We start from the raw sequence: 25,914 nt of genomic DNA on the forward strand, positions 1-25,914 counted from the left end.
CTGCTGGGCTTCCCACACTGAGCACTCCTCCACCTGATCTTCTGTTTGCACTCTTGGAACATGTTGGCTCAATTAGAGGACTCAAAACAGAGATCACAGTATCAATAGGCTCTTTATTTTAATAACCTGTGAGAATATAAGATGCACATTTATGATTATTTTCTCCTGCCTTTTATCATGTTTCTCGAAAGAGTACCTTGGCATTTCTGTTTGCATGATCAGGAGCTTAAAATATTACATCACTTTAACCAAGTGCTCAGTTTTTATGAATCCCTGTCTGACATTGTTCCTCCTCACTACTTTATTTTTACCCAGAAAATAAATGGCAGATCCTTAGGTTGTAAAATGTGTTTTCCTCAGTCCTTGTAATGAACTTCACCTCTAGTCCCTTCTTGAAAGGTCACTGGAATTTACAACAGGTTAAGTATGAAAATCAGAGGAAATGGCTTTTATTTTGAATGTTACTGAAGTTTCTATCCATAAATTGCACATAATTTCGATGTTGCAGATACATTCTCACTATAGGTCCCATGAGAGTTTAGCTCTAATGGTATGCTTTATTTTTGATGACTTATTTTTTAATTAGAAATTGATTGCTTGCTGTCTGACTGAAAACTGCTCTCATGTATGTAAGTATATAGCAGCTCCACTCAAGCCACTGCAATTGTACCAGGGCCACTGAGAATTCTATCGTCTTTAGAAGAGTATAAAATTATTAGGATAACTGTTTGAATTTATAAGCAAATTCAGCAAGCTAAAATTACCCTTCATCTAAAGCAGATAATTACACTAGGGTTAAATTAATTGATTTATTTGACGGTTATATGCTGGAGGCTGCCAGGATCCTGAGAGTACCTCTCTCTTTATTGCCTTGCTTGCTTCCTAGGATGAAGGTGACGGGACTGGGAGAAACGTGCAAGTTCCAAATGCAAAAGTGCCACCACCCACTTCTCTGTTGTTTATTGCTGTTTACATAGCAGCTCAGGTTTGTGTGACTTATCAGGGAAGTAAAGCGTCAGGTTGCTGGCTGACAGGATAGGAAACCGGATTGTTCACCACCTGGCTTTGGCATTGCTGCTTGCACAAAATGAAAGTGATGTGTGCATAACCTGATGGCAAATTTAAATTCTTCATTTGCCTACACTCCATTAGATTTGTGGTTTATGCTGACTGTTCACAGAGGTATACTAGTACAAAAGTCACATGATATACCAGCTGTGCTCCTGAAACAGGAATCAGATGTGATCAAAATGTGCTCTTCTGACTGCAAAAGGGTGGGAAAAGTAGCTTACAATTGTGGAATAGTTTTCAAAAGTGACATTTAGAAGTGCAAAATGCAGATGAAAAAGAACAAAAAAATTTGCGAGGAAGGTCATCTTTCCCACACCTCCACTGTTTTCCTTTCTTTGTTCCTTTCTGTGTTTCCTTTTTTACCTGCAGTATATTTTTTATTCCTACTTGAACCTCTGTTGTTTTTTAAAGTTATTCAAGTTCAGCCATGCTTCTGGCATAACAGAAGTACGGGTCACCATTTCATTACTGCAAGGTCCATCATATATCACCACAAGTCCCATTATTTTTTTTCCAGACTTCAGCATAAAGGCAGTCTTATATCTGTTTCACCTATCTTCATGTCATTATGAACACTGGTTGAATCTTAGCCTTCCAGTTACCATGTTCACACTTTAGACTCCCCTGAAGTAGAGCTTCTGTGTACAAGAGAGAGGGAAGGGGAAATAGAGAAAAAGAGGGGGAGACATGTCTTTGATCTGCTTCAAGAGTGAAGAACACATGTGTTGGGACTTGGACTTTATTAAACCCCAGCATCTATCAATCTAAACACTGAATCTGAGCAATCAGGCTTCATTAGCTTCATTTAATGCTGACCTACTTTTTAAACACAGAGTGAGATGGAAGAAGTCATAAAAGTCAATCTTTTTGTTAAAACTCTTGCTTCTGGTGGATGATACAATAATTTTAATTGAAAATTGAATTGTAGACAATCATCTGAATGTGGCTAAACTCAACATGGGAAACTGTTCTGAGAAGAATATATGATGTATCTTGGGAGAAAAGTAAAACATCCTCAAATCTAACAGTTGCTATGGAAATGCTTAAATTAAATGTAAACCATGAATAAATTTTCAATATACTCAGCATTTCAGCAGTTGGGGACATATGTTAGGGGAGAAGCCATATACATGAACACTAAGCAGAAGATAAAACATGGGATTTTTTTCTGCAGATCTGTGTATGGAATATTCCACTGGCATATCTATACTTCATTTTGAGGGCAGACCAAAACCCACAGTTGAAGACTTAAGTATTTTGATGAAAACTTGAGGACAGGCCAGAAACTTGGGATTAGCTAATTGTGCTGCCAACTATCCTATATTTGCTTGCAGCACCACAACTTGGCCAGCTTTGGGCAATCATGCTGTACTTCAGCAAGAAGTTCAAACAACCATGAAGTTCAGCAAGACCAAGTGCAAGGTCCCGCACCTGGGTCAGCACAATCCCAAGTAGAAATACAGGCTGGGTGGAGAATGGATTGAAAACAGCCCTGAGGAAAAGGCCTTGGGGGTGTTGGTTGATGAAAAGCTCAACATGGGCTGTCAATATGTGCCTGCAGCCCAGAAAGCCAACTGTGTCCTGAGCTGCATCAAAACAAGCTCAGCCTGCAGGTTAAGGTAGGTGATTCTGTCCATCTACTCCACACTCATGAGACCCCACCTCGAGTACTGTGTCCAGTTCTGGAGCCCCAACACAAGAAGGACATGGAGCTGTTGGAGTGAGTCCAGAAGAGGGCCATGAAGATGATCAGAGGGCTGGAGCACCTCTCCTGTGAAGACAGGCAGAGAGAGTTGGGGCTGTTCAGCCTGGAGAAGGCTCTGGGCAGACCTCATAGCAGCCTTCCAGTACGTGAAGGGGCCTACAGGAAAGCTGGGGAGGGACTTTTTACAAGGGCATGCAACAACAGATGAGAGGGAATGGTTTCAAACTGAAAGAGGGTAAGTTTAGATTAGATTTTAAGAAGAAATTCTTTCCTGTAAGGGTGGTGATACACTGGAACAAGTTTCCCAGGGAAGTTGTGGATGCCCCCACCCTGGAAGTGTTCAAGGACAGGCTGGATGGGGCTTAGAGCACCCTGGTCTGGTGGGAGGTGTCCCTGGCCATGGCAGGGGGTTTGGAACTAGATGATCTTATAAGGTCCCTTCTAACCCAAGCCATTCTATGATTCTTTATAGAGTCCCTTCTAGAAAAGCCTTGAATACCACCACAGAATTCTGATCATGATATGTGATTGGCCCTGTCTGGCCCCACATGGAGCAGAGAGGATAAAACTGTTTCCAGAGTTGCCTTCCAACCTTAGCTATTCCATGGTTCCCTGAAGTTGGAATGTATAAATAGCCTAATACTGTGTCGCCCTTCCAACAGTCTGTCCACTGAGCTACAGATGTTCTTCAGAAGGTGTAGGTATAAAGACAGGAAATCACACTGGGCTAAATTTCCCTCCCTTTACGCCCATTCTCCGTGCACTGTGGTTTTGACATACACTGAAGGCTTGAAAACACACACATTGCATGACACTCCAGACATTGCCAGCTCCCTTGCAAGACACTTTTCACTGTGAGAAGGGATCCCTGCGAGCCGTGCTCTCTACCAGGTGCTCGGACTGTTTGCTGTTTAAGCTCTATGCACTAAGGAGAAGATAGCACACTGTGGCTTCTCTCCTAATCACCTTCAGTAAGTCCTGGACTTGTTGGACATGCTGGGGTATACCTGTACGTGCTACAGCATCACAAGCGACTGGGTGGGTGCAATGCCTCGAAAGAACTACCAAGAATGACTAGTGTTTCCTATTATAGTACATAGGAGCTACCCTCACACATTGGCCTTACCATACAAGATACTATGCTATCATTATCTTACATAAGTTAAAAACACAGATCTAGACTGAGGATATAGGTAAAAATACCCTCCAGGTTTCTGTCTGTGCAGATGTTGTTGTGGGGAATGTCTAATCAGCCTGAAAACTACAATTCACAGAATCATCCTGAGTCTCTACATGCTTGAAAGACAGTTTTTATAAGGTAGTTTGGTTTTCTGTTTTGATCTTCTTGTTAAATTGCATTCTAATGCAAATTAAAAGAGAAACTAAATCTTAACTTGCAGCTTCTCAAATGTCAATTTCCTCTTTAAAAAAAAAAAAATCCATAACAGAGAAATGTCATATGAAACTATAGACACACATACACACACGTACATTTGATATTGGAAGTTATTCACTTTAATCTGTCTTGATTTATGATATGAAGTGACTTCCCTCCCTAGGAGATTTTGTGTCTCTCTGCATCAGCGTTTTGATTTGGGAATGCACCTCTGGAATAGCTGTCAGAGACGAAGACAAGAACTGGTGTCCTTTTCAGTGAACATAAATCAGAACATGTGCTCCAAAACTGTGCCTGACCTGCTCTGTCCACTGATGTGCACTGAGACCACAGGACTGTGTTTGGTTAGGTATGCCTAGCCCAGAAGTGATACAGATGGTGATTCAAAGTCATTGCAGTTGTAGGAACCACATCAAGCTTGAAAGAAGCAAAAGACCACAGGTGCAATCCTGACTACACTGAAGTGAAAAATAAGATTCCCTTTCACTTTAGGGAATGTATATTATACCTAGAGTAGGCATTCTCCCTGCCCTGGCAACTGGATGACAAGAATGAACAACTACAGCAATCAATTTTTAGATACAGCTATTGGATGCATCTGTATCTAAAAGTCATAATATACTCTGAATTGCACTTATCTGCAGAAAAATACACCCTTTTGCACCATTTAGTGAAAGCATATGAACTGTACTGGACAGTTACCTTAATGGATAGCTTTAATAACGCCATAGCTTGTTTGTTTGCCACTGTCTAGACGCACAAAATAAATTCCTCTGCCAACAAAACCTGCACCTGCCTTTTACAGCCTTTTTAAACACTGTTTTGTAGAGATGGGAGTGTTCATAGCTTGTTCATAAGTGGCATGATGATGGTAAAAAAAGTATATTCAGTCATGTCCTTCATTTGTGTATTTACTATTTCTATTTTTATTGTTTCATTTAAATAATGCTGGAATGCTAAGGGTTGAAGATAGCCATTCAGGTGTACAGATAACCCTGTGTTCTGTCAGTAAAGGTGCTGTTATGTCCATGTAGGCAAGGGTTTGATTAGAGAATTTCAGGTATATATTAATTCTCCACCAAGTGAAATATTCTGGCAAAAAAAAAATAAATCCAGAAGCAACAAATGGTACATGGAGGATTTGATTTCAGCCTATAAACTACATTCTGTGTCTTTGTAACCTGTGGCAAATTATTTTAACCATAGAGTTAAATGTTACTGGGCTCTTTTGCAACTATTTTGGCAAACATAAGGCCTCTTACAGAGAGACTCAGGAGTCATATTTGTGAAAATATGTTGGGAATAGATATTAAACAATAACATCTGCATTATGAGAATATACTTTTACATTAAAAAGAACATATTTACACAGCTAGTATAGATCAGAAAGTATTGGAGGAAGCTGTTATTGCTAGTTACAATAGACACTAGTCCTCAGGTTTGATTTGATTCACATGTGAACAATGCATATCTAAATGTTTAGATTCATAGTCAATTCTAATTGCATACTGTGACTATTGTATTTGGTACAATACTTGAAAGCAGTGTATTTAAATATACTACATTGAAAGTTAAAACCTTTTATTTGTTCATAATTAGCAGATACAGGAATCAAGATACCACAGGCTTTATTTCTCTTGGGGGGAAATAAGTATTTAAAGAACAATAAGAAGATAATATGTCTCTATAAAAAATTTAATGCATAGGGCCAGATTGTGACAGTTTGCTCACACAGCACTAAGGTACTATTTAACATGCAAATTAGGTAATGTGGACTATCTGCTTTTGAAAAGCTAGATTCAGATATCCTTATTAATTTTTGCTTATAGTTAAAAATACAAAACTCTAATATTCTGAAATTTAAGGTAAGGCTTTAGGGATTTATGCCCTGAAAATTATGAGTGCTTTGAACCAACTTTACTTTGGGGGTGCTTTAAAAATTTCTCATTAAAAACAGATGTTCTAATCCCTAAACTGTATGCAAATAAACTGTGCTACTTATTCACTCTATGTAATATGTAAATTGTGGATTTTTAACTAAATCATTGTCCACTCAATTTTTTACAATTCTTCACCCCACTGACATCCTGATCAGAACGCTGCACCTGTATTTTGCCTCTACAGGAGTTCCTGTTTCTAAAATAATAGTATAGTTTATGATCGATACAGAGGTGATTTCCATAGCCTTCATCCACCTACTAAGAAAGAGGTTTTCCATTGCTAACCAATAATTGCTGTTGTTTAATTTGTTGCATTGGGCATCTATGTATTAATAAAGTAATGTCAAGGTGATTGTGGGAACATTTGGCTTTGTTGCCACCGCAATACACATTTACTTACACCAACATGTTTCAAAAAGAAAAACAACTTCTATAAAAGTTCATTAAAATATTATTGTTTAAATATTGATCAGATTACAGAAATAATTAATTTTTGTTTTTTGTTTATCAGTGTTAACTGGGGGACCATGTATGGGATTGATGCTGAGTCAGTTCCTAATCATAGAATCATAGGGGTTGGAAGGGACCTCGAAAGATCATCTAGTCCAACCCACTAGCTGTGGCAGATTCTAGCAGAAGGAGAAAGCTATTTAGGGGAAGCATATGAACCTGGCCACTTTGTGCTTTGGCCCTCCTTTTTTTCTTAGCTTTGCAGGCAAAAGAGAATTTTTCACCACCATTTCATTTCTTCCCCACAATCTTCTTGAATCAATATGGTCTGATGTTGCAATTTGCTCAAGTTTTCAGGATTTTCCTCCTTCCATCAGATCTCAGCATTTCTCTCAAGGTTAATTTCTATCCTTTGTGAGTTTTCATATTTTGATTAGTTTACCAAAAGTCTGCTCTACTGTATAGAGAATCAAGAGATCCGGGGTTGTTATCACTGACACTTTTTCAAGCCTCAGATGAGTTGTGAACAGAAGCTCAAGCTTTAATTTCTCATTGGTAAGAGAAGCTTCTTCTAGCAGAGGAGCTAAGATGCCTAACCTTGCCAAGTTGGAGTATTTGGCTCTTGCCATAGCTGCTTGGGAGAACTTTAGCATGGGTTTGCTTTGAGGAAGATCAACTAAGCTCTGTAGCAGAACACTGCATTTCCCCTAGCTCCTCAAAGCATATCAGCAAAACTGGTATTTTCTGGGGCCATACTGCTGCTGCTTAGTCTTACGCAGCTATTTTGGCTGGTCCTGCTCCAAGGAAATCCTCTAGCACTGCAGCACGCAGTCCAGTACAAAGTGCCAGAAGGTCACAACTCCTGCCTTTCCTAGAGTCTTCTCACATGGCTACCTTACAGGGGATATGGTGACAGCATAATGATTGCTCAGGTAGCTCAAACAGAAGAGATTTGTCCTGAAATGTGTGACAGGCTGGTGGCTGTAGGTTGATACTGCAAAGGAGGTGAATACCATATCAGACAAAACTAGCTGACACCATCGCTGTTCAGAAAGCTTCAGCTTTTCCTGAGCAGAAACCTTCCTGCCTTCGTGCTGCTTTTGCCTGTCTGCCAGTACTTATCTTCTGCCTGTCTTCAGTGAGCAGTGAAAAATGGTGTGGAAGAACAAAGGCACTAATCCACTTACAGTTTCTTTTTAATGTCTTGATCTCAGAAATGAAAACTTGGGTGTAAACGTAAGCTATCAGCAGCCATGCTGAGAAAGAGTTTTGAGAGCTTTCCTGTCAGCTCTAGACATGCTTTATAAGAATTACACATGCTCACCTGCTAAAATAAAATTATGTAATAGGCATTCCTAAAAAATAATGGGAGGGAGGAATCATAAAAACCCTAAGTATGCCCTAATAAAAACAAACAAACAAAAAAATCCACCACAAACACTATGAATAGATTCAGGGGATAGTGGCACCACATTACCTCAAAAATAACCACCTCAACGAATTCTTCAGAGCCAGTAAAAATGACAAGTTTTGTTGCCAGTACTGGATCCTGAAACAATCCTTTCATGCTAATGCCTGACACATCTGTACCAAGAAGATGCTTGTAGGTAAGATAATCTTATATACCAAGACAACTTAAAGTTCACATGATAAGAGAAAAAAAAGTTATAACTGTAGGTATACACTGTATACTTAGTTACAGAAAAAAATACTAAAATACATTCAGATCAATGCTTCGTATAATTCTTTGGTTTGAAAATAAGCATTTTGTCTCATTCAGATCTTTTAATACAAGAATGCACTAAAACATAATCTTATAAATAAGCATACATGCTGCTTTTGACAAGAAAATATAGGAACCACAAGGTAGAATAGGTTGAGATTTATCTGCATGTACTACATATATATTAAATGTATGCTTCAAAAGCCAAAAAAATAATAAACTACATGGAGCTCAAAAATGTAAAAAATAGCTCTATGGAAATATTAAATTGATTTTATGGTTGCTATTTTTTTTTTCATGTGGGCTTGCTTTTTTATCAACTGAAAATTCTTCTGTTGTATATCGGAGCAAAGGACCTGCAACATTTAAAGCGTGTGGTAGACTTGTGTTAAATGAAATATGGTCTGACAGATGCTGAAAGCAGATAAATTATTCAAGAAAAGTGTTGCATAAAAGTTTTACTGAACTAAGAAGAAAAAATTCCCATGACTACCTACTTTGTTCTGAATAACGTCAATAGAAGTGGTGACACTGAAATAGCTGTTTGTAGAAAGATGTAATGGAAAAATCAAAAACATCTCCGTAACTGCTATTCTTTTTGTTTCAAGGTATCATAGAATTATAGTATCATGGAATGCCAGGTTGGAAGGGACCTCAAGGATCATCTGGTCCAACCTTTTTAGGTAATACTGTAGTTTATAGGAGATGGCTCAGCACCCTGTCAAGCTGAGACTTAAAACTGTCCAATGTGGGGGAATTTACCACTTTCCTTGGGAGATTATTCCAATGTTTGATTGTCCTCATGATGAAAAATTTACCTCCTGTGTCCAATTGGAATCTCCCCAGGAGCAAATTGTGCCCATTACCCTTTGTCTTTTCCAGGTGACTCCTTGTAAATAGGGAGTCTCCGTCTTCTTGGTAGCCACCCTTTAGGTACTGGTACATTGTAATAAGGTCTCCCCAAAGTCTTATTTTCTCAGGGCTGAACAGACACAGTTTTCTCAGCCTCTCCTCATAAGGCAGGTCCTCCAGTCCTCTAATCATCCTTGTGGCCCTTCTCTGGACCCTCTCCAGCCTGTCTGCATCCTTTTTGTAGAGCGGCGACCAAAACTGAACACAATACTCCAGGTGTGGTCTGACAAGCACCAAGTAGAGCAGGATGATGACTTCTTTATCTCTGCTGGTGATGCCCTTGTTGATACAACCCAGCATTCTGCTGGCTTTCTTTGCCACTGCAGCACACTGTGCGCTCCTGTGAAGCCTGTTATCCACCAAGACCCCCAGGTCCCTTTCGACAGGGCTGCTCTCCAGCCAGGTGGATCTCAGTCTGCACTGCACTCCTAGGTTATGTGTTCCCAGGTGCAAGACTTTACACTTTTCCCTGTTGAACTTCATAAGTTTCCTGCTAGCCCACTCCTCCAGCCTGAGCAGGTCATCCTGGAGGGATCAGGGTGCTCTTGATCCCAACATCCAGGTCACTTACGAAGATGTTAAACATCATTGGGCCCAATATCAATCCCTGGGGGACTCCACTTGTGACCAGTTGCCTATTTTGAGGTAGCTTAGTTCAAGTATTATTGGTTCTTGCTCATGCCAACTATTCCTATGAAATCAGGAAAAATACTTGGTAAATAAATTTCAAGATTATCTATTTTCTTTTCTATAGCTGTTAAACTATCTTAACATCTCTCTATTCATTTAGAACAGAGTAAAGAGAAATTGAGATATTTTATGGCATTTGCGATTTCATATATACATGTTGGTCTAACTTGACCTTAGATGTTATGGTATTATTAATCTTGGATATGGCTCCAGGGCAACCATGACTAGCATAGTGTGCTCAGTTCTACACTTTAGAATTCTGGAAGCATGTTGGTCCTATGGTCCAATGACGAGCAATAGCACTTGTTGAAGAAAGATAAAATGAGCTCAGTATTTAGCTCATCAAGAGTTTGCTGGGCCAAAGTCTGTAAATGCCAACACAGGAACAAAATTCTGTCTCACTCTTGCAGCCAGTAAGCAAGAGTGGTGTAGATTCATTGTTACTGATTTTTTTTCCTAAAAGAGACATTTATTTCAAAATGAATTAATGAAAGGCAAGTCTACATCCTGTGCTTTGTTGAAGATGAAATAATTATCAAAACAGTCTCATTTAACTGTAATGCTAATATAACTATGGAATCCTAAGCTTCATTTCTTTAAGGCAGAAAAAGTGTTGATAAAAGATTCCAAGAGTAATTTTAGTTTCCCAAGGGAAGCTTTCACAGCTGAAGTGGAACTCTACTGAAGAAGAAGGCATACTTTGTGTACCTTTGGGCACCTGTGCTCACCTCCAGTCTGCAGGCTTTGCTGGCATAATTATGCCAGTAAAAGTTGTAAAGATGTCTGGTGCATTCACTGATGTCACTCTGCTTTTAATAGAGGCTTAGTTACACTGTTGTGTGTGAATCTTCAGAACTAATCTGTCAAGACCATGGATTTACAGTCTTCTTGATTATGATATTTCTTAATTTAGGTATTGAGGTATTTTTTTGCATAAAACATTGAATAGTCATAAGATTTATATACTTGTAAGAAAAAGGCAGTCTCAGGTTCCCCAAGCAGAATTATTTTGGTGGAAAAGTGCTAAATGATCTTGTTGACCTTTGTTAACTAAAGAAAATGTATTTTTAATTCAAAATGACCTTTCTTTTCAGAATGAAGTTAGGTTATATCAAATAAGGTTAACAGTTTTAAAAGGTCAAAACCAAATTAAATATTTTTAAGTTTTCCAAGTATTTCTGTTGACCTGACCTATATTTATTTATCCATCCCTTCAGTTTTTACATGGTGATATGTAAAAATGTTTATATGTGAGACATTACTAGTGTTGCAAGGCGGGAAAAAATTGAAACCTTTAAAATTCATGTGAGAGTCAATGTTGTCATGTACTTCCTTATATTAAGAATTACCTTACATTTGGCTGTCAACAAGAAATTAAGAGTTGATTTTAGACAGAGCAAATTTTGCGATGGAGAAACTGAATCCCCTAACTCTAGAAAGACTTTGGAGGAGATGTAGATGCTTCTGCTACAACTATTGTGATGTAATGATGAGAATATACTTATTAAGCTTGTCTTAGCATTTATGAATTAAAGATTTGCTCAGAATTTTTGAAAACGAAGGAGAAACCTGCACTTAATACAACAGTTTCTGAATTGTGTCTTAGTGCAGTCATAATAATAGCAGCAGAGTACTCTACTCCTCCAGTAGTGGATTGATGGACCATCATCTAACCATTTTTGAGGGTATAAAAGAATAACTGAGGGGATGAAAATGTCCTTCATGTTGAGAAGTAATCCTTTTTATTTGCCACAGCCCAGAAACTGTTCATTTGTCAGTGCCTGCACAAGGGGACAGTGATCTCCACTGATATTTGCCTCTGAAAATGTCATACAACCCTTTTTGCTTCTTTCTTCTCCCACACCACATATGTATCTTTTTAAATCGTCGTAGGGAATGGGTTTTTCACTTTTTGCATGAAATAGTGTTCATTTATTGTTGTCACTGCAATGCAAATAGCAATAGTAATAAATACTGTCAGAATCCATAAATCAAAGGAATTATAGGACTAAACAGAAAATATAAGATGATTTTAGAGATGAGATTGTTGCCTCAGCCCAAATAGCTGGGCACATTTGAGGATCTAAGTTTTTCTTGTTGGGAGGAGCAACCTCTGGTAGATTCTGTTAGCTGTTCTGTGCAAATCTGGTTTATTGGCTGGAAAAGTGTTAAATCTTGTCGCAGAAAGGATAAGTCATTGCCTTGCTTACAAGTCAAAGCTTACCCTCCACCAAATTATCTGCAAAAAGAGGCTCTACCTTGATTCCTTTCAAGGCCACCCAAACAGTTTGCCTGTGTTTGACCTCTGCATTTGTGCTCCACAGTTTTCCTTCATGCATTTGCTGTGCTTCCACATGAACGCTGTTTCCATTAGCATAAGCAAGGACATATTGAATTGGCCCAGCCACCAAGAAGAGTGGCTGCTGTGGCCTCCATCATAGCAGGAAATCTAGCTAGGGGAAAAAAAACCCCAAACCTAGAACAAACTGCAAGTCCAGCTTGTCACCCACGATTCAGGGCAGCTTCACAGGTATGGAAGGAGAAATATTCTTCCTCAGTTTGAGGAGCTGATACCAAGGAGTGCAAGAAGCGCACATTTCTGGAAGAATTTGTGCACCACAGGAGGGTCTGGGTAGTAACAAAGGCCTTCATTCTTCTAACCTGCTTTTCCTACGTATCTTGGCCTTTTGTTCTCCCTTCAAAGAAAAACACACGTCCTACTGCTGCAAATGCTTTGTTATTTGTAACACTTGTCCCTCTGCCTCCATGCACGTATGCAGAAATATTTCATTATCCAGTCCTTAGATATGTAATTGGGGCAACATTCTCTGAAGAAATAATATGATGTAAAATTTCTACTGAAGAGATCACTGAGTGCAGGGAAGATTTAGTCACAGTTGTTTGAAACACTCCATGATACAAGAGAATTTTGCTTTTTCCCTGTCATTGCTAGTCTGCATTTGTTGCAGAGATCACAGGGCTTTCTTTACTCAATCTAATCTATTATATTTTATTTTAATGCAAATAAATGAAATTGCTTAGATTGGAGGATGATATTAATAAAAATACCAATAAATCTCTGGGAACGTTTTGGCTCTCAAAACTGAGTTTAATTTAAATAAAAATGAAACACCACAACAGGAAAATAAAAATCATCTGGCAAAGTGATATTATAAATAAGTCTGCTGAAGGATTTTCTTTACAAGTAAATGCATGGACTCATTCACAATACAGGAGTTTATATATAGCTCTTTCAGCATTTTATCCTCTTTCAATCACACTTGCTTACTGTATGTTTTCTTACTGCTTTGTGGAATTATTAGTAAAAGACAGATGGGGAGCTACCAAGCAGGTTTGTTTTAAATGTAATAAAGTGTGGATATCCCTGTGACTGCACTGCCAGACCTTATTTTTTCGGGGTAGTAGAAATTACAGTGGTTGGCTCTAAAATGTTTTCCTATTTTTCTATCTTTGTTTCTTTGCTCTCATCCACTTGTAAAGTTAGACCTGTATTCTATATTTGTAGCAATTTAAGTGGTGTACAATAACTACATTAATATCCTTAAAGCCCCAAAATGTGTTAGTACTTTTTTCCTTGGGTTATATGGTACATCTTTTTTAAGTTTTAGAAAAACAAATTGGGGAAAAAAAAGAAAAAAAAAAAAGTGGACAGATCAAAAATAGTCATGTACATGTTGATATTCCAGCAAATGCCATTTCATTGTGTGAGGATTTCTAGTACGCAAAAATACAGAATCACAGAAGCACAGAATGGCAGGGGTTGGGAGGGACCTCTGGAGATCATCTAGTCAAGCCCCACTGCTAGTGCAGGATCCCCCTAGAGCAGATCACACAGGAACACGTCCAAGGGAGTTTTGAATGTCTCCAGGGACAGAGTCTTCACGACCTCCCTGTGCAGCTTGTTCCAGTGCTCTGTTATCCTCAGAATAAAGAAGTATTTCATTATATTTAGATTGAAAGAAAGATTTAGGAGTTACATATAAACACGATTTCTCCTGAACTGTTGGAAGAGTTTGATTCTTTAAGTCTTTGCAGAGCCAGATGATGCCTAAGTCCAGTCCATTGACTGAGGTGGTGTGGGGAGCTGAACTTCAGTATAACAAGAAAATGAAGCAGAAAATACCCTGTAAATCACCCTGAATAACCTGAAAATATCCTCCATGCCACAGGGGTCAGGGGTGTATATTCAGGTCTATGTGAGAAACCTTGCATCCTGAAGCACTTCATACCAGAGGTCTGTGCAAGCCTTCCTCTGGAGGACCCCTCAGAGCCACTCCTGTTGTGGGTTTAGGAAGAAGGGGCATGCTGTGCCCAGCACTGACTTCTGTCCCACAGAGTTCCCTCCTGAGCCTAAGCAATGAGGTTATAGTTTAAAGTAATACTTCTATGATGCACTGCTGGAGTTGTCATCACTACTATGGAACCTTTGGAAACTTCAAGAGCAATCTTTAGCCTCATTCATTACCATCTTTGAAGTGGTTGGAATCTTCTCTGTCTCTAAGACAAACAATGTTTCTAAAACTTCAACAGATCAAAGCATCTGCTTGTTTTGTTTTGCATCAATTTGAAATGCCAGTAATTTTTTTTTAACCTGTATATTTAGTATAAATAAATGCTGTTTTAAATGTTAGTCACAATCTATAAAGCAAATGTTTTCATTTTAAATAACTTTGCTGGAGAACATCTTTCAGTATTGCAAAACTGATTTTAAATGTAATTTCAAGTAACTAAATTTATTTAAATTTATCCTTTTCCAAACAGAAAAATATTTCAATAGAGAAAGTTTTCTTCACCATTTTTCCAGTAAATTTCTAATTAAAAATTGACATTAGACTTAGAATCTTAGACATTCTTAATTCCAATTCCTAATTAGAAGTTTATGGTGGAAAACTGCTTCTATCTCTGGAGCAATAAAAGCTGGAGTGAGAATTTTTTTTTATTGATCATAGTTATCAGGAAGAAAGATGGCCTTCTCTAGCTCAAAGAAGTAAAGCACAATAGACTGAGTTCCTCTCAGACTTCCGAGGCAATTTGCTTAACTTCATATGCCTCCATCATCACCTACAGAAATGAAGTTACAGCTCCCTTTCCAATAGTGCCATAAGCATGAATCCATTGTTCCAGTACAAAGCACATAAAACCACAGATTAGGGGCTGAAGCAGTTGTAACTATTTCATGAAACAAAACTTTGTCTTCCACCTTGGATTATGGAAAAATGCATTGAAAAAAGTAACATTCCTAAAATTTTTATTCTTATGGCTAGTTTTTCTATTCATATGGGAACTGATACAGCATGCTATCTTGCTGCAGTTGTGCATTCAGAGTCATCAACTGTAAATGTTTTTCAAATATAAATAACATTGTTTAAATTACTTGGGAAAAAAAGAAGAATCTAAATTCAAGTCTAAAATAATTTTCTCCTTGGGACCTACATGAGAGATCATCAGCTATGAGCACTGCATGCAGTGGGTGTTGGGGTTGCTCAGAACCTCTCATCCTTACCTTCTCCTGAGTTCAGAGGACTTATGCTTCTCATTTCTCTCACAGGATTCATGGAGCTGCCAGGCATAAGGATAGTTATTTAGTTGAAATCCTCCTTTTATTAACAGACTCCTGTATTCTAATACTGGAAAACATCTCTTACTATATGAAACAGTACTGCAGTCACCTATTAAAAGCTGGTTTTCTGTTCCATTATCAGATTGTCACATGACTCTGAATCAAAGGAAAATACTTGAAGAAAAAGTCTTTAGATTGCTCACTGTCATGGATCATTAGACTATTACAGAAATGCCCAAATTTCTTAATTAATCTTGAAGAGAAATTAAATGGACTGGACTATAAAAATACAGTAACAGTTTTGTAGTTGGCTAAGCTACTATACAGCACAATGTGAATCATAATGTATCTGAACCCAAACTCAGATATGAGCAAAGACGAACAAGCTTTTATTCTAGTTTGCCTATCAAATTTTTAATTGGAAGACATTCCAAGTGAGCTACCCCAGCTTTGCATTGCATTTGCTATTTTGCATTCATGGAAGGCATAACGACACAAGGTCAAAAACATATTAAACAAAAGTGATCTGTTTCCTGGCAAATCTCTTTTTCATATCACAGCTGTTTTTCTCTAAAAATACCCTCAATTTATTAAGTAATTGAAAAGTAGATGGCCTGTGATCCTTCTTTTTCTCTTTTCATCAGTAATTGAGAGCCTGGCTGCAATACACTGCTTGCAAAACCTGTATAAATCCTTTTGTGGAACACCTTTCCATATGGATATGCAGTCTAGCACCGAGGAGGGTCTGTTACAACATGCATGTAAATTTAATTTGTTATAGAATTTACAGTATAAGTCAACTATAATTATCCTTGAGTGGGTGGGGTAGGGGAGGGGGAGTAAGAAGTTAATTTAAAAAGAAGTAAGTATGATCTAATTTAGCAAAGTCTGGATTTTCAGACAAGGAATCACATTTGGTCTCCATATGACTGTCTAATGTGCCAAATTAAAAATGCCAGAGACATCTAATTCATGCTGCAGATTAGTGATAATATACAGACATTATGCCAGTTAGATGGAAGCCATTTAAAGGGAAGATAAAACAGAGTAGGATGGGATATGAGGACCATTTTAACAGTGTGACAGAAGAGTATGCTCCTGTATTTTACTATACTATGGGAACTGCACAATTTATTTTAAACCCAGTAAACAGAAGCTGCAACTATTTACCCTGTGTTTCATATCTATCTTTGAAAAGACTGAGGCAGGCCTGATGCTTGAATTTTGTCACTGCTGAAAGTGCAGCTGCAGAAGGAGCACAATGTCACACTGGAAATCTGATGCGAAGTTTCTTAGCAAGCTTGCTGAGATTGTCCCCTCCTGAGCTGCATTACACACCAGCACCAGATCTGTAAATAAGGATCATCTGGTGTACTGGCAAAAGGACCTGATGAGGTGACCACTAGAAGAAATACTCTAGGAAAGTGAAGGACTTTTGGATACTGTGGGGTGACCCAACCTGTTTTTCACAGACATTTGCTGAATGAAATACCTTGTGGAACATGGACTCATAGAATGGTTTGGGTTGGAAGGGGCCTTAAAAAGCCACCTAGTCCAAACCTCAATATAGACCCTTCCTCCTTTTAGGTCCTATGTGGAGCTATAGAGAAGGAGTGACAATAAAGACACAAAATAAGTCAATGATGCATTAATTGTCCTACAAATATTTCCCCACAGTTCAAGGTGTTCTCCAAAGGGATCTTTGACTAGTGTAATAGCCACTAAGAATTAATAGTTATAGATTAAGAAAAGGAGACATAGACTGTCTTTATATGAATCAAATAATACCATGCCTGGAAGGCAGATGTGCCTCAGAGTGATTTGCCCTCTCTTCCCACACCTTAGCCTGAGATAAAGAAAGCTGGAAAGCTCTCCATTACACTGCAGACATTGTTTACTCGAGTAGAGCCAGATCTTAAAGGAACTGAGAAAATTGTTCCAGAAAAACTGCAGTTGCATTTGTAGCACTGCCCTTTTGCTTCCCTAGCACAGGTCACTCTGGAAAGCATGCACAGATAAAGCCTGTAGTTTTTTAACACAATCCATAGATATGTGAAGGAAACGAGTCTCATCGCTGCTTGGTTGTTTCAAGGAGGTGTAGGAAGGCAGGAGGCACTCATCAGTCTCTGTCATTGCCCCTACATATTTCCCTGCTGGTTCCGGGTGGTTTTAAGCTTCACTCTTCCCTCTGGCAGTACCCACCAAAGATATTTTTCACCTATTTTGTCTAGGGCCTGCCAGCCCACCAGCAGGCTGAAGAACAAATAAAATTAAAAGGCAACAACACTACAAAAGTGACTAATAATAATATGAATGTGCAGAGAAAGGGGATATAAATATTTTGTAGGTAATCTGTTTATTGGTTTGGTTGCTTTCCCGACCTAGCAGATCTAATGTAAAACAAATGTTTTACTGGAGAAGATACACAACTCTTGTATGAAGTGAACAGATTAAACTGTTTGTGTTCAACTGCTGAAAACACTCCAGAAATTGATGTCAATCTTGGAAACCTTATTAGGTTTCAGAAGAGGTAGGAAAGCTTCAGCCTAATCACAAGATATGAGGTCTTCAGGCTTTTGAGAACAACATCTGAAGGGCATTTAGATTATTTTCTATAAAAGGAAAGGGCAAATTTCCAGTACATTTATAATCACTGGTAGCATTTATGTTGTCATCCTTTCTAAAGCAGTAACAAAGTGCACAAATGGTGCATGATTGGAGAGGTCAGTAAAGTGCTCCATTCAGCTGTAATTGTAGAGTTTTTAAAAATTCTTTTGACACCAGAAAATATCATATGTTTTTTTAATCCAGCTTTTTGCCATGATTAGTTAATTCATGCAAAATCAGCGAAGAAACAGAATGGCAAATTAAAAACAGTAAAACAAGGATGCCATTTTGCCGCAGCGAAAAGTAATCAGCAAAAATCAGTTCACTAAAATTATTGCTACCTGCCAATGCTGAATTCCACATGCACAAGACTTTAGCAAAATTTTCTTGAAAATACTACCATCTTGCAGATTTGGAAAGTGCTTTGAAAGAAGTGCTGCCCCGTGTACGTTTTTGCTGATGCTGCAATCATTATTCTCTCTTTTCCTGCTCCCCCTAGAGCACATCACAGGGATTTCTTATCTCACATAAGAAATCTGAATACACTGTTTTATTTAATTAAGATTTTTTTTTTTTTTTAATATCATTGCCTTGTAATATCTAGCAGTCTTCCTACTAAGAAATTATGTGAGTTCTTTCTCTGTCATAGTATTTGAAAACAAATTACGTTTTCCATTAGGGAATAAATGGCAGAATGAACAAAGGGCTGGGCAAATGAAGAGACAGTCCTGTGCTGACTCCCCAGTGTGAAAGGGGAAAACAAAAATAATAATAAAAAAATAAATAGAAAATACCTTCTGATGACCACAGACTTAAATTTTATGTAATTTCCATAATTCCAGATCATGAGGAATGCAGCTGTTGGCATATTAAAACTCAAAGATGGAAAAAAAAGTATCTTTCTAGCAGGCTCAGGTGTAGTTCACACATCAGTTACACATCCAGAGCTGTACTTGAATCATTTGTCATGTTGTGAACTGTACTTCATAGTGGTCAAAAATTATGTTGAACGTGGCAGGTTTTAGCTTTGACATGAAAGACTGCTTTCCTTCAGTGCACCTAAATTTTAGGATTTGGCTTTTGACACTGATGAAGGAGAATGAGGTAGTTTAACTGATGCCTAGACAAACATCTGTATAATCTTAAATGTTGTGATGCCACTTAATGTTTGCAGTCATTTCAGTTCTTCAGCTAATGGTTGTTGACTTGCCATCAGCAATTGCTGAGGCAGAGTCTTAAGGTCTCTGGGAGTGTTAATATTGTCTTCTTGTGTTTTTATCATATTTTATATCAGGACACCTTTTTTCAAGGATCTTTATTCTCCTGTTCAGGGTTTCAACAGAAGTCCAGGACTAGAAAAGTTTTAAATGTTAGTGTCTTGCCTACTATAGGATTTGCAAAGAATCTTTTGACTCCGCAGTCCATAGCACACGGTTGTTTGGGTTTCCGCCCGCCCCCCAGCCCCATGTCCACCTGTTAAGTGATAATTTTTTTCACAGCATGTGAGATCAGGGACAATACCTTCCGTACAAAGAGATTGATGGAAGAGATTGAGCTGCACATTAATGCTGTGATCACTGAAATCCATAGAAAAATTCATACCAGCATCAGGAGCAGCAAGAATAAGCTTTAGGAAATTATTCAGATCTCTCTAAAATCCTATTTGTCAGTTGGTGAAACTGTGATTTTTTTCTTGTCTCATGTAATAATCATTATACTTTTGCATAAGACAATTTATGCACAGTATTAATCAAAAAGGGAAATTGCAAAGTTATGTCTGGATTGATCTTAGTGTAGCTGAAGTTCCAATCCAGTGCTTCAAATTAGAAAGGCGAAATAGCTTTCAGTTTTTCAGTTTTCTGTAAAGCAATACAGAATGTAGGCACACACAGCTCTGAATACCCAACAGGAGAATTCTGTGGTATCTAACTAAAACAGGATCTCATAGAAGCACATACAAGAAGAATCTGGTATTCTTATATAATATACACCGTTAAAAAGCATTTTACCAGGCCCTAATATATATTCTAAGTATAGACAGTATAGTAGCTATAACCCATTTGGTCTTTGTTTCAACTGTTTTTTCTCCTGGGTTTTGGGTTTTGTTTGGTTGGTTGTTGTTTTTTTTAAAAGGTGAGGAGTGTGAGGGATGGTTCTTGCAGGTTTGTCTAAATCTCAATGTTAACTTCTCCCTCATACAAAAATTCCTGATTGTCTGCATCTCCTCTTGATGCTGCACTTTTATACAGTCTCCTTTTCAAAATAAATGGAAAGCTACAGAGCTTCCAACCGTATTAAATTTTGCATAGATATTCACTTGCTCTAAAGGACATTTTTTTCCAGATTTTTTTATGATTTATGCTCCCTTCTAAGCTACTGCTGTAATTTCCATAGTAAATGGTCTTTGATTTTAGCTCATGGCTATCAATGAAAAAACACCTGAAACACAGCAATGTTTCATACATTGTTTATCAGCTATTTGCCAGTGACACAAGAGCGGCAGGTGAAAGGAAGGATGACTTCAAGCACATTTATTTCCATGCCTGTGCATTCAAGCTGTTTGCCTTGTAGAAAAATTAAATGTCCTAAAGCTGATAAATGTGACCAACACTCTTGAAGACTGACTTCAGTCAGTCAGACTGACACCTTAAAGAGTGACTTCAGAGATTTTCTCTCTGTTTTGCAGTAGAGGTGACCTCACCCAGTGGTTGCTATCAGGCAGTTGTGTGTTTTTTGCTGTATTCCTTTGCAGGTTCATGGCTCTGTAGTAGTCAGAAGTAACTTGTAAGTTTTTCATTCTGTACTGTATTTTACACATCCTCAATCTACTGAGAACAGGTTCAAGTACCTCTGAGGTGTGAATACAAATGAAATCTGAATCCAAATATTTCACATTTTATTTTTGCAGCCAGACCCTGCAGGCAGAGATATCTCCATCCGACCAATCTTGGAGCACTGCGAAAACACTCACATGACAATTTGGCTTGGGATTGTCTACGCTTACAAAGGGCTGCTGATGGTAAGCATAGCTTGTTCTGCACAACGTTGACTTCAAGCTGCTGTTTACTCACAGGCTGAGCTGGATTGTATTTGCTTTCCTGATGGCTGGGAGTGAGTTGATACTTCCTTGAATGCATCTTTTATAATTGGACCTGTTCTAAAGTTCATTAGGTGGTAATATGTGGATAGAGACATACGTAAAATAAATAAGACATTATAGCACTTAAACTGAATAATATAGATATACTGAAACCCAAAAAATTCAGTAGTGAAAAGATGGGGCCATGGATGAGACAACTCTGTAAATAAGGAAGTTCAATCATCTGAATTCCTTTAGATTCTCCAAAAAGGTGGGACTATGTTATTCTAGGTGTTTGCCTCTGAGTTGCAAATGTCCTTCAGAAACAATTACAGGAGATTCAAGATTAATTTGGAGCCTGAATCAAAACAATCCTTTGTCACTGAGTCCCACCTCCACAAAAAGATTTAGTTACTAAAATGGACCTCAGGAACCAGGAATCCTGAACCTTGATAGTTTAAAAAAAACAGACAAACCAAAACCAAAAATCAAACCCAACAATTAGTTGACTATTAGTGACTAAAAGCACATAAATGTGAAAGTTTTAAAAACATCTTATTTTGACAGCACTGACCAGCTGAATGCCTACCTTGAGCTGACCCCCATCTGGATCCTAAACCTGGATAAACAGCAGAGTACAGTGCCTAAAGGGTTCAATCTGTTCTGTGTGCTTGTAGCAAGCCTGTTTGTTAGGACACTAGGACTGGGTCAGCTGCTTCCACTTGGTGGGACTGGTGCTACTGCTTGGAGCACTTGTCTTTCCACAGTAAATGACTGGGCTGGGCTGCAGAGTCCTGCTTCTTTTCATGCTGTTTTTTTCAGGCTAAAAGATCTTTAAATAAGCAATATGAAGCTCAATAGGAAGATGAGAGCTTTTTTTTTTTTTCCTAATTCTAGAGACAGGAGCTTTGTGGTCAGACTCGTCTGCTGGGGAAAGCCTTCAGGTAGAGAAGGCAGTACCAGGTTTCTCTAGTTTGCAGGTGAGAGCTACTGACCAAAAGGAGGCCTTCCCACCTTCCCATTTAAAACAGAAAAAAAAAAAAAAGAAATAAAAAGAAAAAGAAAATCAGAGAGAAAATAAAAAGGCAACTTGAGGTGTAGGATGCATATTTTTAGGAGTATGTCTAAAGAGGCTGTGAAACTAAGAGCTGGGACATGCTTCAGCATTGAGGGATTTTTGTTTTGAAGGCAAGGCCACCAGAAAAGTTAGGAGTCATGACACAGACCAACACTGGGACCACAGACCACAGTAAGATAGAATTGTCCATTGGCATAAAATATCATGCTTTATGAAAAAACACAGCACACCACTCCAGATTGTACCCATTCATTGTATATGGAGCTTCTTTGCACTCCAATTAACTAGTCCAGCTCAAAGTAGATTGTTGCAAATGAAAGGGAGTAAGGACTCCTTCAGGCTTTCACAGCCCCTGCACTGTAGCAGGGCTTGTCTGTAAGTCCTTGGGTGGAGCTGGGAGCTTCTGCAATTCCTACTTATATTTCTGTGTTTGAATCTTCCTAATCTGCATAGTGCCAATTTCTGATTTTGTCTCTTTTTTAAGCCAGATCTTCCAAAGAGACACAGCTAAACTGGAAAGCATAGGTTTAGTACCCAGTTGCTATCAAGGTATTTAACTTTATTGCAGTTCTTACTTTCTATATGGTGATGGCTTGTACCTGTTAGGTCATTTATTTATCTTCTGGGATGAAGTTCTTAACTTTTGTCCCTCTTCTAGTAAATTAATTTATTGCTGGTTTGACTTATCTGTCAGTAAATTCCTTCTCCTCATTTAGGAGGGTATTTTTTACTTTACATATTTAATTTTACAAGATTTTTCTTAGATAATTTGTTAAAAGAAACAATGTTTTCCATACACTTCCATACTTTTCAGTCCACTTGTGTAGAAATTTTGAACAGTTCACTTACTGTTTCCCCAGATAGAATTTGCCAGTGTTCCTTATGCAAGTGCTTAAGATATTTTTCTCTGTTTGAAAAGTAGGCAAGTAAATGCTTTTAGTTCCCTTAGAGCAGTGTAAATGAGTAAATCAAATTAAAATTCCCTTAAAACTACTGAGGGACTCAAACAATGGTATTTTTAGGGGGGCAAAGAATCATTTCAATAATGTTTTAATTAAAAATCTATAATTTATTATTAAAGAGGGAAAATAACTTTAAACATTATAAAAATAAATTCTTGGGTCATTTTTTTTTGAAAGTTTCTTTCAGGTTTGAGTTGTGCTGGACAGTGATCAAACTATGTTGGTTCTCACTAGTCCTTTGCCCTGGATTGGTTTGTTGGCATGTATGTTGGGCTGTTTTCTGTAAGATGTGTGACTCAGTTTGTTTCAAAGTTTGCAAATGCCATTTGGCATTACTCACCATACTTATTTCAGGCACAGAGTGTTTTCATAACCCCCAGTGAAATATCCACTTTTTATTACTCCAGTGCCCTTTTATCACACGAATCTCTGTATATGAAAAAGGAAGATAGATACTCTTCTGAATCACTTAAATAATTGCTGTGGAGAGCTATATGAGGACAACAGGATTGATGTGTTTTATCTCATCACCAATGATATTTCTGTGTGCTCCACATGCTTTGCCTTCAGAACAAAAACTAGAGCTGCTCATGTTACTGTAGCATTTTATAAAGGTTTAACTAATATGAAATTCTGCAGTTTGAAATAATAAAACACTTACCTCTTACCTACTTTATACTAGAGAGCTAGTATTGCTAATTACAGTACAAGGCAAAATTTCAGGCAAAATGCTTCATAGTTTACTCAGGCTAAAATTATTTTCAGTGAATTCTTGTTATGTCAAATTGAGAATACAAAAAAATGAGGTTAATCTAAAAACATATTTTTCTTTTTTGGCTTCAAGATATAAACCAACACTGTCCATTCTGATGGCTTAAATGCACTGATAAAATGAATAAATCATTCAAGGTAGAGCAGAGAACAGAAAGGCAGGGAAGATAAGGCAAGACAAGGCAAAAAAAGGGAAGCAAACATTAAAAGTCAGATTCAAGATTCTTTGATTGCCTTTGAAGAGATGTGAGGAAATGCTTACTAACTGAATGAAGGCTTCTCAGTTATTGTATTCAAACTCCTCAGGACTGGTAACCAGAGACTAAGAAGACAACCATCCTAAATTTTTCCTTTGTTATTGTATTAGTCTTAATGACCCTAATCAAGTCCCACTATACGTATGGGACATAAGGGGTTGTTTTTCCATCTCAGGTTCAGCTCTTGAAAGGCTGCATACGATACAGTTCAAGGTCTGTGTATGTATTCATGGCGACCATCAGCTGCAGGATGTCTAGCTTTTACTTTCTGATTATAAAGGTAGACACGGTTGAAAAGTACCTTTACTTCAGGTATTCCAAAACTTGCCAGTTGTGACTATTACTGAGCACTAACATATTTCTGACCTCTGAATTATTTTTCTAATCTCAGAACAATACCAGATGAAGGATGAATTAGACTCCTCTAGGGTGCTTTCATTATTAGCCACACACACACGCTAAACTTGGCTACATTTTGATTCCTCTGTTCCTGATAATGCGTTTGGTTAACATTAGACTGATGGTGCATATATGTTGGAAGTTTCATTGTGTTGCTTATGTGTTATTACAGGTACATATTATTCAGCCACTGAGTAACAGGTTTCAACACCAAGGTGTATTTCAGTTTGACTTTTGCTCTGTGTATCAAATCCTATTTTTACCATGTTAACTGAGCAGTTTTTAAGCAATAACTAATACTACTGATCACTTCTGATACATATTTTTTAATGTATGGTCCTTGGCTAACCTTGCTATGGATGAAAACATCAGTATTTCATAGTGGAGGTAGGACAAATTGTGGATATACATCATTGAGCTTGATAAAGGTCACTAAGAATAAGAAATTTATTTCCTTCTGATAATTTGTATTTCAGTGTTCTGGTTTGGTCACTATAGTTGACATACTGCACAACACAATCTGTGTTCAATATATGAAGCCAAATAAAATATTAATTCAAGTAAAATATATATTTGCGGTAATGTTCAATCTTAATTTCAAGTCTGAAAGAATCCCACTTCTTCCTGAGGGTCTCTAGTCACTAGGTTGAATTTGACTTTCAAACCTTGGTGCATCTTTCATGTATGTTAACCCTGTCTCTAAAAGTACCTAACACCTTTATTCCTAGGCAAGCTACCTTGACTTAGGTCAAATGTCTGTGACCTTTCTAAGAATCTTACTGCTTAAAGAAAGTTACATGTATTAAGTGTTCACCTTTTCTTCCTCTGCATCATTTTCAGCCACAATGTTGTAGGCTTCTTCAAGTTAATGTTACAAATATGAGCCACTGTTGCTTTAGAATTTTTTTGAAACCTGTCTCTTTTTTGAGTAGCTTCTCATTAATAATTATATATTGAGATCTACCACTGAGATTTCAATCAGTTTGAATTTGTTGTATTGATTTGGTAGCATTCTATTTTTAAACTACAATACTGTGCAGTAATAAGACAAATGCTGCTGAGAAATCCAAGTAAGCTCCATAAATGTGATTGTCTTTATTTAGTCTCACAATGTCATTTAAAAAAATACTAGTATGTTGAATCACATCTATCTTCTTCTTTTTTTTTTTTTTTTTTTTTTTTTTTTTGTGTCGTTTATTGCATGAGTTTTGTTTCAGCCATTTCATTAATTTGCTTGGGTTAGAAATTACCGTAATAGCTCTATAATCACTGAAGATGTGATTGTCTTTTCCC

At 37.7% G+C, this 25,914-nt stretch overlaps 1 protein-coding gene across 1 annotated transcript in view; it reads left to right on the forward strand.

Moving 5' to 3' along the window:
• The window catches only part of GABBR2 (gamma-aminobutyric acid type B receptor subunit 2), a 476,938-nt gene that overhangs the window by 417,315 nt on the left and 33,709 nt on the right, over positions 1-25,914 (forward strand). The window contains exon 14 of the mRNA XM_051609256.1: positions 20,984-21,094. Coding sequence (XP_051465216.1) covers positions 20,984-21,094 — 111 coding nt within the window. The remainder of the gene's footprint in view (positions 1-20,983; positions 21,095-25,914) is intronic.

This window comes from Apus apus, chromosome 2 (assembly GCF_020740795.1).
Source record: "Apus apus isolate bApuApu2 chromosome 2, bApuApu2.pri.cur, whole genome shotgun sequence".
Classification (NCBI taxonomy): Eukaryota; Metazoa; Chordata; class Aves; order Apodiformes; family Apodidae; genus Apus; species Apus apus.